The sequence below is a fragment of the Oncorhynchus gorbuscha genome, linkage group LG05 (genome assembly GCF_021184085.1).
Source record: "Oncorhynchus gorbuscha isolate QuinsamMale2020 ecotype Even-year linkage group LG05, OgorEven_v1.0, whole genome shotgun sequence".
Lineage (NCBI taxonomy): Eukaryota > Metazoa > Chordata > Actinopteri > Salmoniformes > Salmonidae > Oncorhynchus > Oncorhynchus gorbuscha.
In genome coordinates, this window is record NC_060177.1 from 13,662,171 (window position 1) to 13,681,163 (window position 18,993).

The window sequence follows — 18,993 nt, forward strand, 5'->3', positions numbered from 1 at the left end:
ACACACACACACACACACACACACACACACACACACACACACACACACACACACACACACACACACAGAGCTTACTTTTCCTTTGCTGCTGCATTGCTCTGATTCTCACACCAGGCCACGTTGATGTGTTGCTGTCCTCTCCTCAGCTGACTGAGGATGTGCTAGGCCCTCATTTCCTCTCCTATTAGGCCTTTATTATTGGTTTCATTGATCACGGCTGCCCTGCAATCTGTGGTGCTGCAGTGCAAAGGTCCCCGGAGTATAGTCATTAGTGTCATGGCAACGTCCAGGGGCGGACACACAGCAGGTGTCAGTTACAATGCTATCACAGAGGCTCAACATAGCTATCAACACCTAATGACAGACTAGGATTCTCAGAAACCAAGCTGAGCTACCAAGAGGCTGGGTAAATATATACCTTCTGTGTTGATGATGCTGATGGGTTGTCTCAGCTTATATCAATAAAGGTCAATCAGTCATGTAAGTTTATACAGTTTGAGTACAGATCAGTTTGTGATATTAATTAGAGAATGCCATCAATAATATTATGTGCAGTCAATGTAATGAAACATCTGAATATTTTGAGGACACTGCAAAATGTTCAGATATTTCAATACATTGACTTTGCGTAATATTATTGATGACATTCTCTAATTAATATAACAAACTAATCTGTTACTCAACAAATTATCTGTATTTTTCAACCTTGAAATAGTAAAATAGTGATAGTGAATTTGGATGTTTGAAGCAGGTGGTTATAATTGCAAGCATTGCTTAATTAAATGGCGAGTGCAAATCCAGTCCAAATGAAATCAACACAAATTGAGAGCTATTTTATTCCATTAGCAGCTCAGATGATCCATTAAATAGCTATTAGATTATCAAAAGGTTAGAACTCAGAACACCTCCGTTGGAAGTCTCACACAACCTTTATCGCTCTTAATTGAACAAGTCCACTGCTGGGAGGTCAATAGCTAATGTGTTCCAAGTCTAGACATTGTGAACACTCACAGGGGATCTGAAACATACATCATGACCCTCAGATTTCACTTTCCAATACCTTGGATAAAATGCCTTTTTAATGATACACAAGACAATAAGAAAACAGATTTATTTTGAATCAAACATCAAATCTTTAACTTCTTTATCGTTGTCCTCTTTATCAAAGTACCAGAATTGCCATTCACTCAAATCACTTTAAATCAAATATCCAACCAAATACTCCCCCCAACCAAATTCTCCCCCCAACCAAATTCTCCCTCATCCAAATACTCCCCCAACCAAATTCTCCCTCATCCAAATACTCCCCCAACCAAATTCTCCCTCATCCAAATACTCCCCCAACCAAATTCTCCCTCATCCAAATACTCCCCCAACCAAATACTCCCCCCCAACCAAATACTCCCTCATCCAAATACTCCCCCAACCAAATTCTCCCTCATCCAAATACTCCCCCAACCAAATTCTCCCTCATCCAAATACTCCCCCAACCAAATTCTCCCTCATCCAAATACTCCCCCAACCGAATACTCCCCCCCAACCAAATACTCCTCCTCAACCAAATACTCCTCCCCAACCAAATAATCCTCCCCATCCAAATACTCCCCCAACCAAATACTCCTCCCCAACCAAATACTCCTCCCCAACCAAATAATCCTCCCACACCAAATACTCCCCCAACCAAATAATCCTCCCCATCCAAATACTCCTCCCCAACCAAATAATCCTCCCCATCCAAATACTCCTCCCACACCAAATACTCCTCCCCAACCAAATAATCCTCCCCATCCAAATACTCCCCCAACCAAATACTCCTCCCCAACCAAATACTCCTCCCCAACCAAATAATCCTCCCACACCAAATAATCCTCCCCATCCAAATACTCCTCCCCAACCAAATAATCCTCCCCATCCAAATACTCCTCCCCAACCAAATAATCCTCCCCATCCAAAACTCCTCCCCAACCAAATAATCCTCCCCATCCAAATACTCCTCCCCAACCAAATAATCCTCCCCATCCAAATAATCCCCCAACCAAATAATCCTCCCCATCCAAATACTCCTCCCCAACCAAATAATCCTCCCCATCCAAATACTCCTCCCCAACCAAATAATCCTCCCCATCCAAATACTCCTCCCCAACCAAATAATCCTCCCCATCCAAATACTCCTCCCCAACCAAATAATCCTCCCCATCCAAATACTCCTCCCCAACCATCCAAATAATCCTCCCCATCCAAATACTCCTCCCCAACCAAATAATCCTCCCCATCCAAATACTCCTCCCCAACCAAATAATCCTCCCCATCCAAATACTCCTCCCCAACCAAATAATCCTCCCCATCCCCCATCCCCAACCAAATACTCCTCCCCATCCCTCCCCAACCAAATAATCCTCCCCATCCAAATACTCCTCCCCAACCAAATAATCCTCCCCATCCAAATACTCCTCCCCAACCAAATAATCCTCCCCATCCAAATACTCCTCCCCAACCAAATAATCCTCCCCATCCAAATACTCCTCCCCAACCAAATAACTCCTACTCCCAACCAAATAATCCTCCCCATCCAAATACTCCTCCCACACCAAATACTGCATCAACCAAATACTCCTCCCACACCAAATACTGCATCAACCAAATACTCCTCCCCAACCAAATAATCCTCCCCATCCAAATACTCCTCCCCAACCAAATAATCCTCCCCATCCAAATACTCCTCCCCAACCAAATACTCCTCCCCAACCAAATACTCCTCCCCATCCAAATAATCCTCCCCAACCAAATAATCCTCCCACACCAAATACTCCCCCAACCAAATAATCCTCCCCATCCAAATACTCCTCCCCAACCAAATAATCCTCCCCATCCAAATACTCCTCCCCAACCAAATAATCCTCCCCATCCAAATACTCCTCCCACACCAAATAATCCTCCCCATCCAAATACTCCTCCCCAACCAAATAATCCTCCCCATCCAAATACTCCTCCCCAACCAAATAATCCTCCCATCCAAATACTCCTCCCCAACCAAATAATCCTCCCCATCCAAATACTCCTCCCACACCAAATACTGCATCAACCAAATACTCCTCCCACACCAAATACTGCATCAACCAAATACTCCTCCCACACCAAATACTGCATCAACCAAATACTCCTCCCCAACCAAATACTCCTCCCCAACCAAATACTCCTCCCCATCCAAATACTCCTCCCACACCAAATCCTCCCACACCAAATACTCCTCCCCAACCAAATACTCCTCCCCAACCAAATACTCCTCCCCAACCAAATACTCCTCCCACACCAAATACTCCTCCCCAACCAAATACTCCTCCTAACCAAATACTCTCTCCAAACACACTGTATACACTTTCTACCCCTGTGCCCCTAACATATTGCTTTTGTCAGTTCCAGGAAGCATTGACCCCATATTAGCACGAACCTGATTTGTCCCTTTCCCCATACCTCCAAATGATTTCTCATTCACTGAGTAATGAGAATGTGTGTAAACTAGAAATGCTTTTAGCCCATCGTTGCTGTGCTGTGCCAAGTTTTACTGCCCTGTTTTTTTTAAGTACACCCTGTTGTTCACTGAGAGTGTTAGTGGCTTTGTGTCGGGCCGCTCATTGGGATTGTTGCAAATGACCAATCACGATGAGGGATCACCATCTGTGAACTCTAGCAAGCTTCAGACAACCGCTTTGAATGTGACTGTAGCCTATTAAATGTTGCAATGGTAAAACGTTTGATATAATTTTTCCATGTGTGTGTGAATCCTCTCATAAATCTTTTCCTACATCTGTGGTAGGTTATCAATCACACAGTTACATGGAGTGAAGTTGGGCGTGATTTCTAGAATGTAATATAATGTGGATGAGGGGAGCCTGTAGACCACTGGATGGGAAAGAGAGTGATTGAGTGATTGAGCAGAGGCTGAAGGACCTGGGCTGACCTGGGTCAGTAATTATGAACACATGGGGCTCTAAAAAGTGGTGAGGTAAGAGGATGGCCAAAAGCCTAGCTTCCTCAGGAGACTGCTGCTTTAGACATGTTTCTCCCCCTCTGACTCTAGCTGTCTCCCTGCTTTAGACATGTTTATCCCCCTTTGACTCTAGATGTCTCCCTGCTTTAGACATGTTTCTCCACCTCTGACTCTAGATGTCTCCCTGCTTTAGACATGTCTTCCCCCTGACTCTAGCTGTCTCCCTGCTTTAGACATGTTTCTCCCCCTCTGACTCTAGCTGTCTCCCTGCTTTAGACATGTTTCTCCCCCTCTGACTCTAGCTGTCTCCCTTCTTTAGACATGTTTCTATCACTCTGACTCTAGCTGTCTCCCTGCTTTAGACATGTTTCCCTCCCTCTGACTCTAGCTGACTCCCTGCTTTAGACATGTTTCCCTCCCTCTGACTCTAGCTGTCTCCCTGCTTTAGACATGTTTCTCCCCCTCTGACTCTAGCTGTCTCCCTTCGTTAGACATGTTTCTATCACTCTGACTCTAGGTGTCTCCCTTCTTTAGACATGTTTCTATCCCTCTGACTCTAGGTGTCTCCCTGCTTTAGACATGTTTCTATCACTCTGACTCTAGCTGTCTCCCTTCTTTAGACATGTTTCTCCCCCTCTGACTCTAGCTGTCTCCCTGCTTTAGACATGTTTCTATCCCTCTGACTCTAGCTGTCTCCCTGCTTTAGACATGTTTCTATCACTCTGACTCTAGCTGTCTCCCTGCTTTAGACATGTTTCCCCCCCTCTGACTCTAGCTGTCTCCCTGCTTTAGACATGTTTCTCTCCCCCCCCCTCTGATTCTAGCTGTCTCCCTGCTTTAGACATGTTTCCCCCTCTGACTCTAGCTGTCTCCCTTCTTTAGACATGTTTCTCCCCCTCTGACTCTAGCTGTCTCCCTTCTTTAGACATGTTTCTCCCCCTCTGACTCTAGTGTCTCCCTTCTTTAGACATGTTTCTCTCCCTCTGACTCTAGCTGTCTCCCTTCTTTAGACATGTTTCTCCCCCTCTGACTCTAGCTGTCTCCCTTCTTTAGACATGTTTCTCCCCCTCTGACTAGCTGTCTCCCTTCTTTAGACATGTTTCTCCCCCTCTGACTCTAGCTGTCTCCCTTCTTTAGACATGTTTCTCCCCCTCTGACTCTAGCTGTCTCCCTTCTTTAGACATGTTTCTATCACTCTGAATCTAGCTGTCTCCCTGCTTTAGACATGTTTCTATCCCTCTGACTCTAGATGTCTCCCTGCTTTAGACATGTCTTCCCTCTGACTCTAGCTGTCTCCCTGCTTTAGACATGTTTCTCCCCCTCTGACTCTAGCTGTCTCCCAGCTTTAGACATGTTTCTCCCCCTCTGACTCTAGCTGTCTCCCTGCTTTAGACATGTTTCTCTCCCTCTGACTCTAGATGTCTCCCTGCTTTAGACATGTTTCTCCCCCTCTGACTCTAGCTGTCTCCCAGCTTTAGACATGTTTCTCCCCCTCTGACTCTAGATGTCTCCCTGCTTTAGACATGTTTCTCCCCCTCTGACTCTAGCTGTCTCCCTGCTTTAGACATGTTTCTATCCCTCTGACTCTAGATGTCTCCCTGCTTTAGACATGTTTCTCCCCCTCTGACTCTAGGTGTCTCCCTTCTTTAGACATGTTTCTCCCCCTCTGACTCTAGCTGTCTCCCTGCTTTAGACATGTTTCTATCCCTCTGACTCTAGCTGTCTCCCTGCTTTAGACATGTTTCTATCACTCTGACTCTAGGTGTCTCCCTTCTTTAGACATGTTTCTCCCCCTCTGACTCTAGCTGTCTCCCTTCTTTAGACATGTTTCTCCCCCTCTGACTCTAGCTGTCTCCCTTCTTTAGACATGTTTCTCTCCCTCTGACTCTAGCTGTCTCCCTTCTTTAGACATGTTTCTCCCCCTCTGACTCTAGCTGTCTCCCTTCTTTAGACATGTTTCTCCCCCTCTGACTAGCTGTCTCCCTTCTTTAGACATGTTTCTCCCCCTCTGACTCTAGCTGTCTCCCTTCTTTAGACATGTTTCTCCCCCTCTGACTCTAGCTGTCTCCCTTCTTTAGACATGTTTCTATCACTCTGAATCTAGCTGTCTCCCTGCTTTAGACATGTTTCTATCCCTCTGACTCTAGATGTCTCCCTGCTTTAGACATGTCTTCCCTCTGACTCTAGCTGTCTCCCTGCTTTAGACATGTTTCTCCCCCTCTGACTCTAGCTGTCTCCCAGCTTTAGACATGTTTCTCCCCCTCTGACTCTAGCTGTCTCCCTGCTTTAGACATGTTTCTCTCCCTCTGACTCTAGATGTCTCCCTGCTTTAGACATGTTTCTCCCCCTCTGACTCTAGCTGTCTCCCAGCTTTAGACATGTTTCTCCCCCTCTGACTCTAGATGTCTCCCTGCTTTAGACATGTTTCTCCCCCTCTGACTCTAGATGTCTCCCTGCTTTAGACATGTTTCTATCCCTCTGACTCTAGCTGTCTCCCTGCTTTAGACATGTTTCTCTCCCTCTGACTCTAGATGTCTCCCTGCTTTAGACATGTTTCTCCCCCTCTGACTCTAGCTGTCTCCCTGCTTTAGACATGTTTCTCCCCCTCTGACTCTAGCTGTCTCCCTGCTTTAGACATGTCTTCCCTCTGACTCTAGCTGTCTCCCTGCTTTAGACATGTTTCTATCCCTCTGACTCTAGGTGTCTCCCTGCTTTAGACATGTTTCTATCCCTCTGACTCTAGATGTCTCCCTGCTTTAGACATGTTTCTCCCCCTCTGACTCTAGATGTCTCCCTGCTTTAGACATGTTTCTCCCCCTCTGACTCTAGGTGTCTCCCTTCTTTAGACATGTTTCTCCCCCTCTGACTCTAGGTGTCTCCCTGCTTTAGACATGTTTCTATCCCTCTGACTCTAGATGTCTCCCTGCTTTAGACATGTTTCTCCCCCTCTGACTCTAGGTGTCTCCCTTCTTTAGACATGTTTCTCCCCCTCTGACTCTAGCTGTCTCCCTGCTTTAGACATGTTTCTATCCCTCTGACTCTAGCTGTCTCCCTGCTTTAGACATGTTTCTATCACTCTGACTCTAGGTGTCTCCCTTCTTTAGACATGTTTCTCCCCCTCTGACTCTAGCTGTCTCCCTGCTTTAGACATGTTTCTATCACTCTGACTCTAGCTGTCTCCCTTCTTTAGACATGTTTCTCCCCCTCTGACTCTAGCTGTCTCCCTGCTTTAGACATGTTTCTCCCCCTCTGACTCTAGCTGTCTCCCTGCTTTAGACATGTCTTCCCTCTGACTCTAGCTGTCTCCCTGCTTTAGACATGTTTCTATCCCTCTGGCTCTAGGTGTCTCCCTGCTTTAGACATGTTTCTATCCCTCTGACTCTAGATGTCTCCCTGCTTTAGACATGTTTCTCCCCCTCTGACTCTAGATGTCTCCCTGCTTTAGACATGTTTCTCCCCCTCTGACTCTAGCTGTCTCCCTGCTTTAGACATGTTTCTCCCCCTCTGACTCTAGCTGTCTCCCTGCTTTAGACATGTTTCTCCACCTCTGACTCTAGCTGTCTCCCTGCTTTAGACATGTTTCTCCCCCTCTGACTCTAGCTGTCTCCCTGCTTTAGACATGTTTCTCCCCCTCTGACTCTAACTGGCTCTCTAGCCCACCCTATATCAGTGGGATATATCCAAGAGCCTTTGCAAGTACACCAGAGGTTGGCTGAACCTTAATGGAATATTTTACTATCATGTTCTCTGAGAAGGTCAGAGGAGACTGTTTATAGACCATTGATTTAAACTCCTTTTGACACAGCATGTATTTGATACACAGTGCTATGTGTGTATTATTCTTGTTAGATAACCTAGTTAGTTTTATTATGTTAACATGTGTTTGTAAACCATTGCAGTTCAATTAGTGTTAAAGGTGAGTCACGTGGCAGGGTGGCTCACTCGGCGCTCTGCATGGTAGAGGCTAATCCCTAAAAGTCAGTGGTCAGGGCACAGGTCAACATGAACACTTGTTAGGTTATGACCTGTCTACCCCAGAGATGCCCATAGTTCTCAAGGTCAAATGCATCAATCTTAAATCCAGCACAAATATGTCTCCATATAGCACATTAACCTAGCTATTGGCCAATCACCTAGCCACTGAGATAAGTAATCAGTCATGTTTGTAGATGTATGACCAGGGTAAAGGTATGTGATAGAAGCTTGGCACATCTAGTCCAACAGTCCGATATATCCTCAGGCTGGACGTTGGTCTTAGTAGGAATATCCCAGTGGTCCTTGCTTGGTCAGTTCAACAATGATCTGTATTTAAATCAGCAGACATGCTATACACATCCTGTGTGAACGTTGAAACATTAGATTATCACACCGTTTCATCAACAACAGATGGTTTCTATAGATTCTTTACATCCGTTACATGCTAAAATAGCTGCGTTTGATTTAGTGTCAGGGATAGCTTGACTTGATGGAAAGGGAAAGGAAAGGAATAGGTGGATACCTAGTCAGTTGTACAACTGAATGCCTTCAACTGAAATATGCCCTCCGCATTTAACCCAACCCCTCTGAATCAGAGAGGTGCAGGGGGCTGCCTTTATCGACATACACTTCTTCAGCGCCCGGGGAACAGTGGGTTAACTGCCTTGCTCAGGGTCAGAATGACAGCGTTTTACCTTGTCAGCTCAGGGATTTGATCCAGCAACCTGATACACTCTTAGAAATAAAAGTGCTATCTAGAACCTTAAAGGTTTCTTCGGCTGTCCCCATAGGATAACCCTTTGAAGAACCCCTTTTAATTGCAGGTAGAACCCTTTTCGGTTCCATGTAGAACCCTTTCTATAGAGGGTTCTACATGGAACCAAGAAGGGTTCTACCTGGAACCAAAAAGAGTTCTCCTATAGGGTCAAATAGCCCTGTTTGCATTTTTAGATGATTGACTTCACTGTCACTCGATTGATGAAGTGCTCAATTAAACAGTTTTTTGAGGAAATTGCTTGAACAATTACATAAGAGATGAGCTTTTATTTAATCAATCTCACTTTCCATCAGTTCCACTTGCATGGTTCTAGGTATTTGTAGTAAGTAGTGATCCTGCTTGGTGTGTCTACTCAAAGTCAAGTCAGACGTTTACCTCATTCTGGAGAACATGCTATACATGTCTGGGAAAATGGCCCAAAGAGATTAATACTAGTCAATAATATTTGATAAAGCATACAGTATTGCTTGACATTTTCCTGGAAGATATTGTTTTCCTTCTCTTTTTTTATGGAATATTGTTCATATCACTACCATATTAAATGTGTGTCTCTGTTGTGTATATGTGCTTCTTAAAGAACATTTTAGCCCAGAATTTGTAAAAGACGCCTTAGGGATTGATATACTTTGGCCAAATAGCTTCAGATCACTGATGTGTTGACCATTTCAGGGAAAGCAGATAAGAGTTTGGCTCTAGAATAACTGGTCCAAAGAACATGCGTTGATGTTTGAGAACATTTATGGTGTGATATCAGATGGACTGTACAGCCTGGATGCACCACAACAACCCTAGACCCCCTGCCTATACATGACTAGTCAGAAATATCAACGTGTCTGTCTCTTGTTTCATTCTGTCCTTCTTAGATCTCTCCTCTCCTCTTCCCTCACCTGCACTCTCCTCTATCTCTTGTTCTCTCTTCACCTGGTGAAGTGGAAAATGATTTTGAACATGTGTTCTAACAACTTTAAATGTATTATCATCAGGATATAAATCACGTCGGTTAGACATATTTAGGACTGGGCTGTCTGATCTGACAGTCCCCTTGTCCTTGATGTCTAGTCTGGACAGACAGTTGGCTTGTTTATGTGTCTTCCTCTTCTGGCTTGCCAGGCGGTGGGTTGTGTAACCATCCTGGGGCATCAGATCAACATGTAATTTCGTAGCTACACTTATCAGCATAATCACAGAGAGAGGCTGGCCGCCGGATGAAATCGCCTCGCTAGCCCACCGGTCAAACAGACAGAGAGGAGGAATCACAAACAGATAATGAAGTTAAAGAATGGATTGGTTTGATGTGCAGCCCTTAGACAGCTGTTTCTCTGATGAATAGGATGGGTGTTATTTTGATTTATTTGATTAAACCTTTATGTAACTAGGCAAGTGAACATAGTATTAGGGAAAGGGGGATACCTAGTCAGTTAAGAACAAATTCTTATTTATAATGGCGGCCTACCAAAAGGCAGAAGGCCCCCTGCGGGGACAGGGCTGGGATTAGAAATACAAATATAGGACAAAACACACATCACGACAAGAGAGACACCACAACACTACATGAAGAGACCTAAGATGACAACATAGCATGGCAGCAACACATGACAACAACTTTGAGCACTCCAGAAAGAGACAGCAGACAAAACATCAGATCTTGGAGAGACAGAGGAGACCCTAAAGATCATGTTGTCTTGGATATGAGCTTCGTGGTGAGCATAATTCTGGCCTGGCTCTTTGTTGTCGGCTCTACGGAGTCCCACATCTCTCTCCCCAATGGTGGTAAGCCCTCGGCTGGGCTGTAACACTGAGCCTCAAGCCTGTTTCTAAGACTGGAAGATGAAGAAACCTAGCAGCCATCAACCCGCTCCTCAGGGAGCTATAGTTACCTGTTTTTTAAACGCTGTGTTTTCAAAGCAGAAACAAACCATCTGTCATCTCCATGTAAACTGAAATAGTTTTAGGGCACCCTCTGCGATTAGAATGAGATCAGATGTCCCATAATACTGTCCACTTGTGATGACTCACGTTTACTCATTCCTCCTTACTCAGTTTAGAAGAAGAGGGGGAAAAACACATGGCCGTTATCGCTACAGGTCAATATTGGTCAATACCATTGATCATTCAAACACTAAGACCTCTGACCCCTGCTTCCCTTTGAGCAAGGCAGTGTCTTTAAATGACAATCTATTCCTTTATATAGTGCACAGCTTTTGACCAAATCCCTATGGTCCCTGGACAAAAGTAGTGCACTATAAATGGAATAGGGTGCCACTTGTGATACAGAGCAGGAACGGGATGCTCCCTAATATCGCTGAGCTGGAAGTTGATCCAGATCCGCTGTCAGTCTGGTCAGTCCGGTGGGACTCAGAGCAGGTGTGGCTCAGTAAGTCTGTCCTGGGAAGAACCGAGGATGATCTGGGAATGAGGAGATGGATAGCCATCTCCCCCCTCTTTTATATATGTTCTGGTAAGCACTTGAACCTTTGAGCGCCCCTTCAACTGAGAGTAGTAGTCAGAGTGTAATGATGGGAATGGCTCCCAAGAGGGTTGACAAAGTCTGCTATTAAAACCTCTAGCTGCCAAGGTCTTTGAAGGGGTGTGAGAGAGTGTGTGTGTGTGCATGTTAAGAGTAGAACATATTTTCTCAGGTACTTCAAACCCTGAGTCCTTCATTCTTCCCTCGGGATTCTGTTAGCGAGATGATTGAATGGATACAGAACAAATGGGGATCATAATATGTTGAGATAAAAGCTTTGAACTATGCTTCTCATTCTTAAGTTCTTTGATTTAGTGAGCAGTAACATTAAGCTTGTGGTTCAATGATGAATGTATAGATGCCATGGCTGGGTTTTAACACCTCTAAATCAGTGGTTCTCAACTGGTTTTGCCTCAGGAACCAAATTGAACCAGGTTGTCTCTGTCGCGACCCAATATTCACATGGTGAAAAAGAATTGCCAAAATACAATCTGGAAAACTATTTTTAATGCTATATTGATATTAAATGTGGCAATTATATGACAAGTGAACAACATTTGCACCTCATTCATTGTCAATAATTAAATTTTGCCCAAATTCATGTTAATAATATCACTGGCTCGACACCACAAAATCAACCAAAATACTGCTGCTGATAGCTCTTTATTGAAAATACTGTGATTGAAGATTTTTTTTTTTAGATTATTAAAAAAAGTTAAGTTCATTATCATTTCTACACACTTTCTACCTAATTGAAGTGGTTTAAGTTCAGACTGGAGTAAATGGTGTGTATATTACTGACTGTTGGGTGTTGTCATAATCCTGTCTGAGAAGAGTGACTCCCCTCACTCTTCTCAGGGTCAGACAGGGACTGTTCATCTGTTGAGTCTATGCTAGCTGAGTCATAGCCTGGGTGGATCCACCATACAAACACAGCACTCTGTGGGCTGGCCAGGGAAAAGAGAATACTGTGGGTAGCCTGCAATATAGCCTCATACTGTATGTTTCCTAATAAGGCATGTCTATATTCCTATATTTTTCTTTGTGTTTTATGAGGTATCTATGCTGTGGACAGTTTGGTCATCAATCTGGGTCTAAATGAAGTTAGGTGTGTTGTTGGAGTGTGTGTGGTCTGAGTGTGTTACACATGTCATCCTCCGCACCACTTACTGTGTGTGTGTTTGTGTTCTTGCCTGTGTCTATATATGTGTGTGTGTTTGTGTGTGTGTGGTCTGTGTGTGTTACACATGTCATCCTCCACACCACTGTCTTGTTAAGTATGTGGATGCTTCCAGATTCTACACCTTTTTCCAGAAGTACACACTTTCAGACACCCGTCATTGATTTAAAAGCATAGGGTTGGTGTAAGCATTGGCCATGTGAAAGTGTGCAAAGGACATTACGGTAAAAACTTGTAGAATCGAGACTCAGCCTTAGTGTGTGTGTGTTCTCCAGGCGTGGCGTACTCCAACTCCATGAGAGCAGGGGGATCCAGGACCTGGGCATGCCTCGCTGGGAGCTGGTCCTCTGTCTGGTGGCTGTGGTCTTTCTTCTCTACTTCAGTCTCTGGAAGGGCGTCAAGTCCTCCGGCAAGGTACTGTTGACACACTGTGCTGTACCCTACCGCTTAGGACAGCACACACTCCTACTGTAGTGCAACACACACTCTTACTGTAATATAACACACCCTCCTACTGTAATATAACACACACTCCTACTGTAATATAACACACACTCCTACTGTAATACAACACACACGCCTACTGTAGTGCAACACACACTCTTACTGTAATACAACACACACTCCTACTTTAATATAACACACACTCCTACTGTAGTACAACACACACTCCTACTGTAATACAACACACACACCTACTGTAGTACAACACACACTCCTACTTTAATATAACACACACTCCTACTGTAGTACAACACACACTCCTACTGTAATACAACACACACACCTACTGTAGTACAACACACACTCCTACTGTAATATAACACACACACAACTACTGTAATACAACACACACACCTACTGTAGTACAACACACACTCCTACTGTAATATAACACACACACAACTACTGTAATACAACACACACTCCTACTGTAGTACAACACACACTCCTACTGTAATACAACACACACACAACTACTGTAATACAACACACACTCCTACTGTAATACAACACACACGCCTACTGTAGTACAACACACACTCCTACTGTAATACAACACACACGCCTACTGTAGTACAACACACACTCCTACTGTAATACAACACACACACAACTACTGTAATACAACACACACTCCTACTGTAGTACAACACACACTCCTACTGTAATACAACACACACACAACTACTGTAATACAACACACACGCCTACTGTAATACAACACACACACACAACTACTGTAATACAACACACACTCCTACTGTAATACAACACACACTCCTACTGTAATACAACACACACTCCTACTGTAATACAACACACACTCCTACTGTAATACAACACACACACAACTACTGTAATACAACACACACGCCTACTGTAGTACAACACACACTCCTACTGTAATACAACACACACTCCTACTGTAATACAACACACACTCCTACTGTAATACAACACACACTCCTACTGTAATACAACACACACTCCTACTGTAGTACAACACACACTCCTACTGTAATATAACACACACTCCTACTGTAATACAACACACACTCCTACTGTAATATAACACACACTCCTACTGTAATATAACACACACTCCTACTGTAGTACAACACAGATTCCTACTGTAATACAACACACACGCCTACTGTAATACAACACACACGCCTACTGTAATACAACACACACACAACTACTGTAATACAACACACACTCCTACTGTAATACAACACACACTCCTACTGTAATACAACACACACTCTTACTGTAATACAACACACACACAACTACTGTAATACAACACACACTCCTACTGTAATACAACACACTCCTACTGTAATACAACACACACTCCTACTAAAATACAACACACACTCCTACTGTATTACAACACACACTCCTACTGTAATATAACACACACTCCTACTGTAATACAACACACACACCTACTGTAGTACAACACACACTCCTACTGTAATATAACACACACACAACTACTGTAATACAACACACATTCCTACTGTAGTACAACACACACTCCTACTGTAATACAACACACACACAACTACTGTAATACAACACACACTCCTACTGTAATACAACACACACGCCTACTGTAGTACAACACACACTCCTACTGTAATACAACACACACACAACTACTGTAATACAACACACACTCCTACTGTAGTACAACACACACTCCTACTGTAATACAACACACACACACAACTACTGTAATACAACACACACTCCTACTGTAATACAACACACACTCCTACTGTAATACAACACACACTCCTACTGTAATACAACACACACACAACTACTGTAATACAACACACACGCCTACTGTAGTACAACACACACTCCTACTGTAATACAACACACACTCCTACTGTAATACAACACACACTCCTACTGTAATACAACACACACACAACTACTGTAATACAACACACACGCCTACTGTAGTACAACACACACTCCTACTGTAATACAACACACACTCCTACTGTAATACAACACACACTCCTACTGTAATACAACACACACTCCTACTGTAGTACAACACACACTCCTACTGTAATATAACACACACTCCTACTGAAGTACAACGCACACTCCTACTGTAATACAACACACACTCCTACTGTAATACAACACACACTCCTACTGTAATACAACACACACTCTTACTGTAATACAACACACACACAACTACTGTAATACAACACACACTCCTACTGTAATACAACACACTCCTACTGTAATACAACACACACTCCTACTAAAATACAACACACACTCCTACTGTATTACAACACACACTCCTACTGTAATATAACACACACTCCTACTGTAGTACAACACACTCCTACTGTAATACAACACACACTCCTACTGTAATACAACACACACTCCTACTGTAGTACAACACACACTCCTACTGTAATATAACACACACTCCTACTGTAGTACAACACATACTCCTACTGTAATATAACACACACACACAACTACTGTAATACAACACACACTCCTACTGTAGTACAACACACACTCCTACTGTAATATAACACACACTCCTACTGTAATACCACACTGCTACTGTAATATAATACACACTTCTACTGTAATACTATACACACTCCTACTGTAGTACAACACACACTTCTACTGTAATAGGCAGGTAGGCGAGCGGTTAAAAGCATTGGGCCAGTAACTGAAAGGTCACTGGTTTGAATCTCGAGCCGACAAGGTGGAAAAATCTGTCATTCTGCCCTTGAGCAAGGCAGTTAACCCTCAACAACAACTGCTCCCTGGGCGCCGGCAACGTTGATTAAAGCAGCCCCCTGCACCTCTCTGATTCAGAGGGGTTGGGTTAAATGCGGAAGACACATTTCGGTATCCCCTTTCCCTAGTATAGGACTTACTGCTACTGTACACAAAATGACCTGTGGTTGTGCTACACTACAGTACCTTGAGAAATAAGATCTATAAACAGTAACCTGAGTGTGACAATAACCCGTCTCTGAGTTGACAGATCTAAGCCCTGTTTAGTACGGCTTGGTGCGTGAGTCTACACACATCAGAAAAAGAACATCTATACATTGACCAAAGCTGACAGACCAGGGAGAATACAACAATTCACATGATGTCTGCATGTCATAAGACATGATCTCACAGCAATAATGAGTCATCTGTAATGTTATGTTGTCCAGGTGGTGTTTTGAACACTACTGTACACTCTTAGTAATAAAGGTGCTATCTAGAACCATAATGGGTTCTTCGGCTGTCCCCATAGTATAAGCCTTTGAAGAAATGTTTTTGGTTGCAGGTAGATGCTCTTATCCAGAGCGGCTTACAATTAGTGCCTTCATCTTAAGATAGCTAGGTGAGACAAGCACATATCACAGTCGTAGCTTGTACATTTTCCCTCAGTAAAGTAGCTATCAGCAAAATCAGTGATGGTAGGAAAAGACAGGTGCAGGCAGTCATGTATCTAATCTTCTGTGTTGTGTTGTGTTGTGTTGTGTCCAGGTGGTGTATTGAACACTACTGTTGTCATGTATCTAATGTTCTGTGTTGTGTTGTGTCCAGGTGGTGTATTGAACACTACTGTTGTCATATATCTAATCTTCTGTGTTGTGTTGTGTCCAGGTGGTGTATTGAACACTACTGTTGTCATGTATCTAATGTTCTGTGTTGTTGTGTTGTGTCCAGGTGCTGTATTGAACACTACTGTTGTCATGTATCTAATGTTCTGTGTTGTGTTGTGTCCAGGTGGTGTATTGAACACTACTGTTGTCATATATCTAATCTTCTGTGTTGTGTTGTGTCCAGGTGGTGTATTGAACACTACTGTTGTCATGTATCTAATGTTCTGTGTTGTTGTGTTGTGTCCAGGTGCTGTATTGAACACTACTGTTGTCATGTATCTAATGTTCTGTGTTGTGTTGTGTCCAGGTGGTGTATTGAACACTACTGTTGTCATATATCTAATCTTCTGTGTTGTGTTGTGTCCAGGTGGTGTATTGAACACTACTGTTGTCATGTATCTAATGTTCTGTGTTGTTGTGTTGTGTCCAGGTGCTGTATTGAACACTACTGTTGTCATGTATCTAATGTTCTGTGTTGTGTTGTGTCCAGGTGGTGTATTGAACACTACTGTTGTCATATATCTAATCTTCTGTGTTGTGTTGTGTCCAGGTGGTGTATTGAACACTACTGTTGTCATGTCATGTTTTGTCATTAATTATCATGTCTTGTCCCTGTGCTTCCCCTTCTATTCGTTTCCCTCTGCTGGTCTTATTAGGTTCTTTCCCTCTTTCTATCCCTCTCTCTCCCCCTCCCTCTCTCACTCTCTCGCTCTCTCTTCTCTCTATCGTTCCGTTCCTGCTCCCAGCTGTTCCTATTCCCTAATCATCATTTAGTCTTCCCACACCTGTTCCCGATCCTTTTCCCTGATTAGAGTCCCTATTTCTCTCCCTGTTTTCCGTACCTGCCCTGTCGGATCCTCATCTATAATTCACCGTGCTGTGTCTATGTTTTGCCCTGTCGTGTCGTGTTTCCCTCAGATGCTGCGTGGTGAGCAGGTGTCTGAGTCTGCTAGGTTCAAGTGCCTTCCCGAGGCAACCTGCAGTTCTCGATCAAGTCTCCTGTCTGTTCTCGTCTTTACGAGTAGTATTATGCTTTTTGTTTTGTAAAGTTTCTTATTGGATTAAAAACTCTGTTTTCGCCAAGTCGCTTTTGGGTCCTCATTCACCTGCATAACAGAAGGATCCGACCAAGGAATGGACCCAGCGACTACAGAGGCTCGTAACACTGCCGTCGAGATCCAAGGAGCCATGCTCGGCAGACACGAGCAGGAATTGTCTGCTGCTCGCCATGCCGTGGAGAACCTGGCCGCTCAGGTTTCCGACCTCTCTGGACAGTTCCAGAGTCTTCGTCTCGTGCCACCTGTTACTTCCTGGCCTGCCGAGCCTCCAGAACCTAGGGTTAATAACCCACCTTGCTACTCCGGGCAGCCCACTGAGTGCCGCTCCTTTCTCACCCAGTGTGAGATTGTGTTCTCTCTCCAACCCAACACATACTCTAGAGAGAGAGCTCGGGTTGCTTACGTCATTTCACTCCTTACTGGCCGGGCCGAGAGTGGGGCACAGCTATCTGGGAGGCAAGGGCTGATTGTTCTAACAATTACCAGAACTTTAAAGAGGAGATGATTCGGGTTTTTGACCGTTCAGTTTTTGGTGGGGAGGCTTCTAGGGCCCTGGCTTCCCTATGCCAAGGTGATCGATCCATAACGGATTACTCTATAGAGTTTCGTACTCTTGCTGCCTCTAGTGACTGGAACGAGCCGGCGCTGCTCGCTCGTTTTCTGGAGGGACTCCACACAGTGGTCAAAGATGAGATTCTCTCTCGGGAGGTTCCTTCCAGTGTGGACTCTTTGATTGCTCTCGCCATCCGCATAGAACGACGGGTAGATCTTCGTCACCAGGCTCGTGGAAGAGAGTTCGCATCAACGGTGTTTCCCTGCTCCGCATCGCAACCATCTCCCTCCTCTGGCTCTGAGACTGAGCCCATGCAGCTGGGAGGGATTCGCATCTCGACTAAGGAGAGGGAACGGAGGATCACCAACCGCCTGTGCCTCTATTGCGGATTTGATGGACATTTTGTTAATTCATGTCCAGTAAGAGGCCAGAGCCCATCAGTAAGCGGAGGGCTACTGGTGAGCGCTACTACTCAGGTCTCTTCATCTAGATCCTGTACTACTATGTCGGTCCATCTACGCTGGACCGGTTCGGGTGCTACATGCAGTGCCTTGATTGACTCTGGGGCTGAGGGTTGTTTCATGGACGAAGCATGGGTTCGGAAACATAACATTCCTTTCAGACAGTTAGACAAGCCTACGCCCATGTTTGCCTTAGATGGTAGTCATCTTCCCAGTATCAGATTTGAGACACTACCTTTAACTCTCACAGTATCTGGTAACCACAGTGAGACTATTTCTTTTTTGATTTTTCGTTCACCTTTCACACCTGTTGTTTTGGGTCATCCCTGGCTAGTATGTCATAATCCTTCTATTAATTGGT

General features: G+C 44.1%; 1 protein-coding gene across 1 annotated transcript in view; it reads left to right on the forward strand.

Moving 5' to 3' along the window:
- The window catches only part of LOC124035548 (sodium-dependent noradrenaline transporter-like), a 67,548-nt gene that overhangs the window by 19,843 nt on the left and 28,712 nt on the right, over positions 1–18,993 (forward strand). Inside the window, exon 5 of the mRNA XM_046349018.1 lies at positions 12,664–12,802. Within this exon, the coding sequence (XP_046204974.1) occupies positions 12,664–12,802 (139 nt within the window). The remainder of the gene's footprint in view (positions 1–12,663; positions 12,803–18,993) is intronic.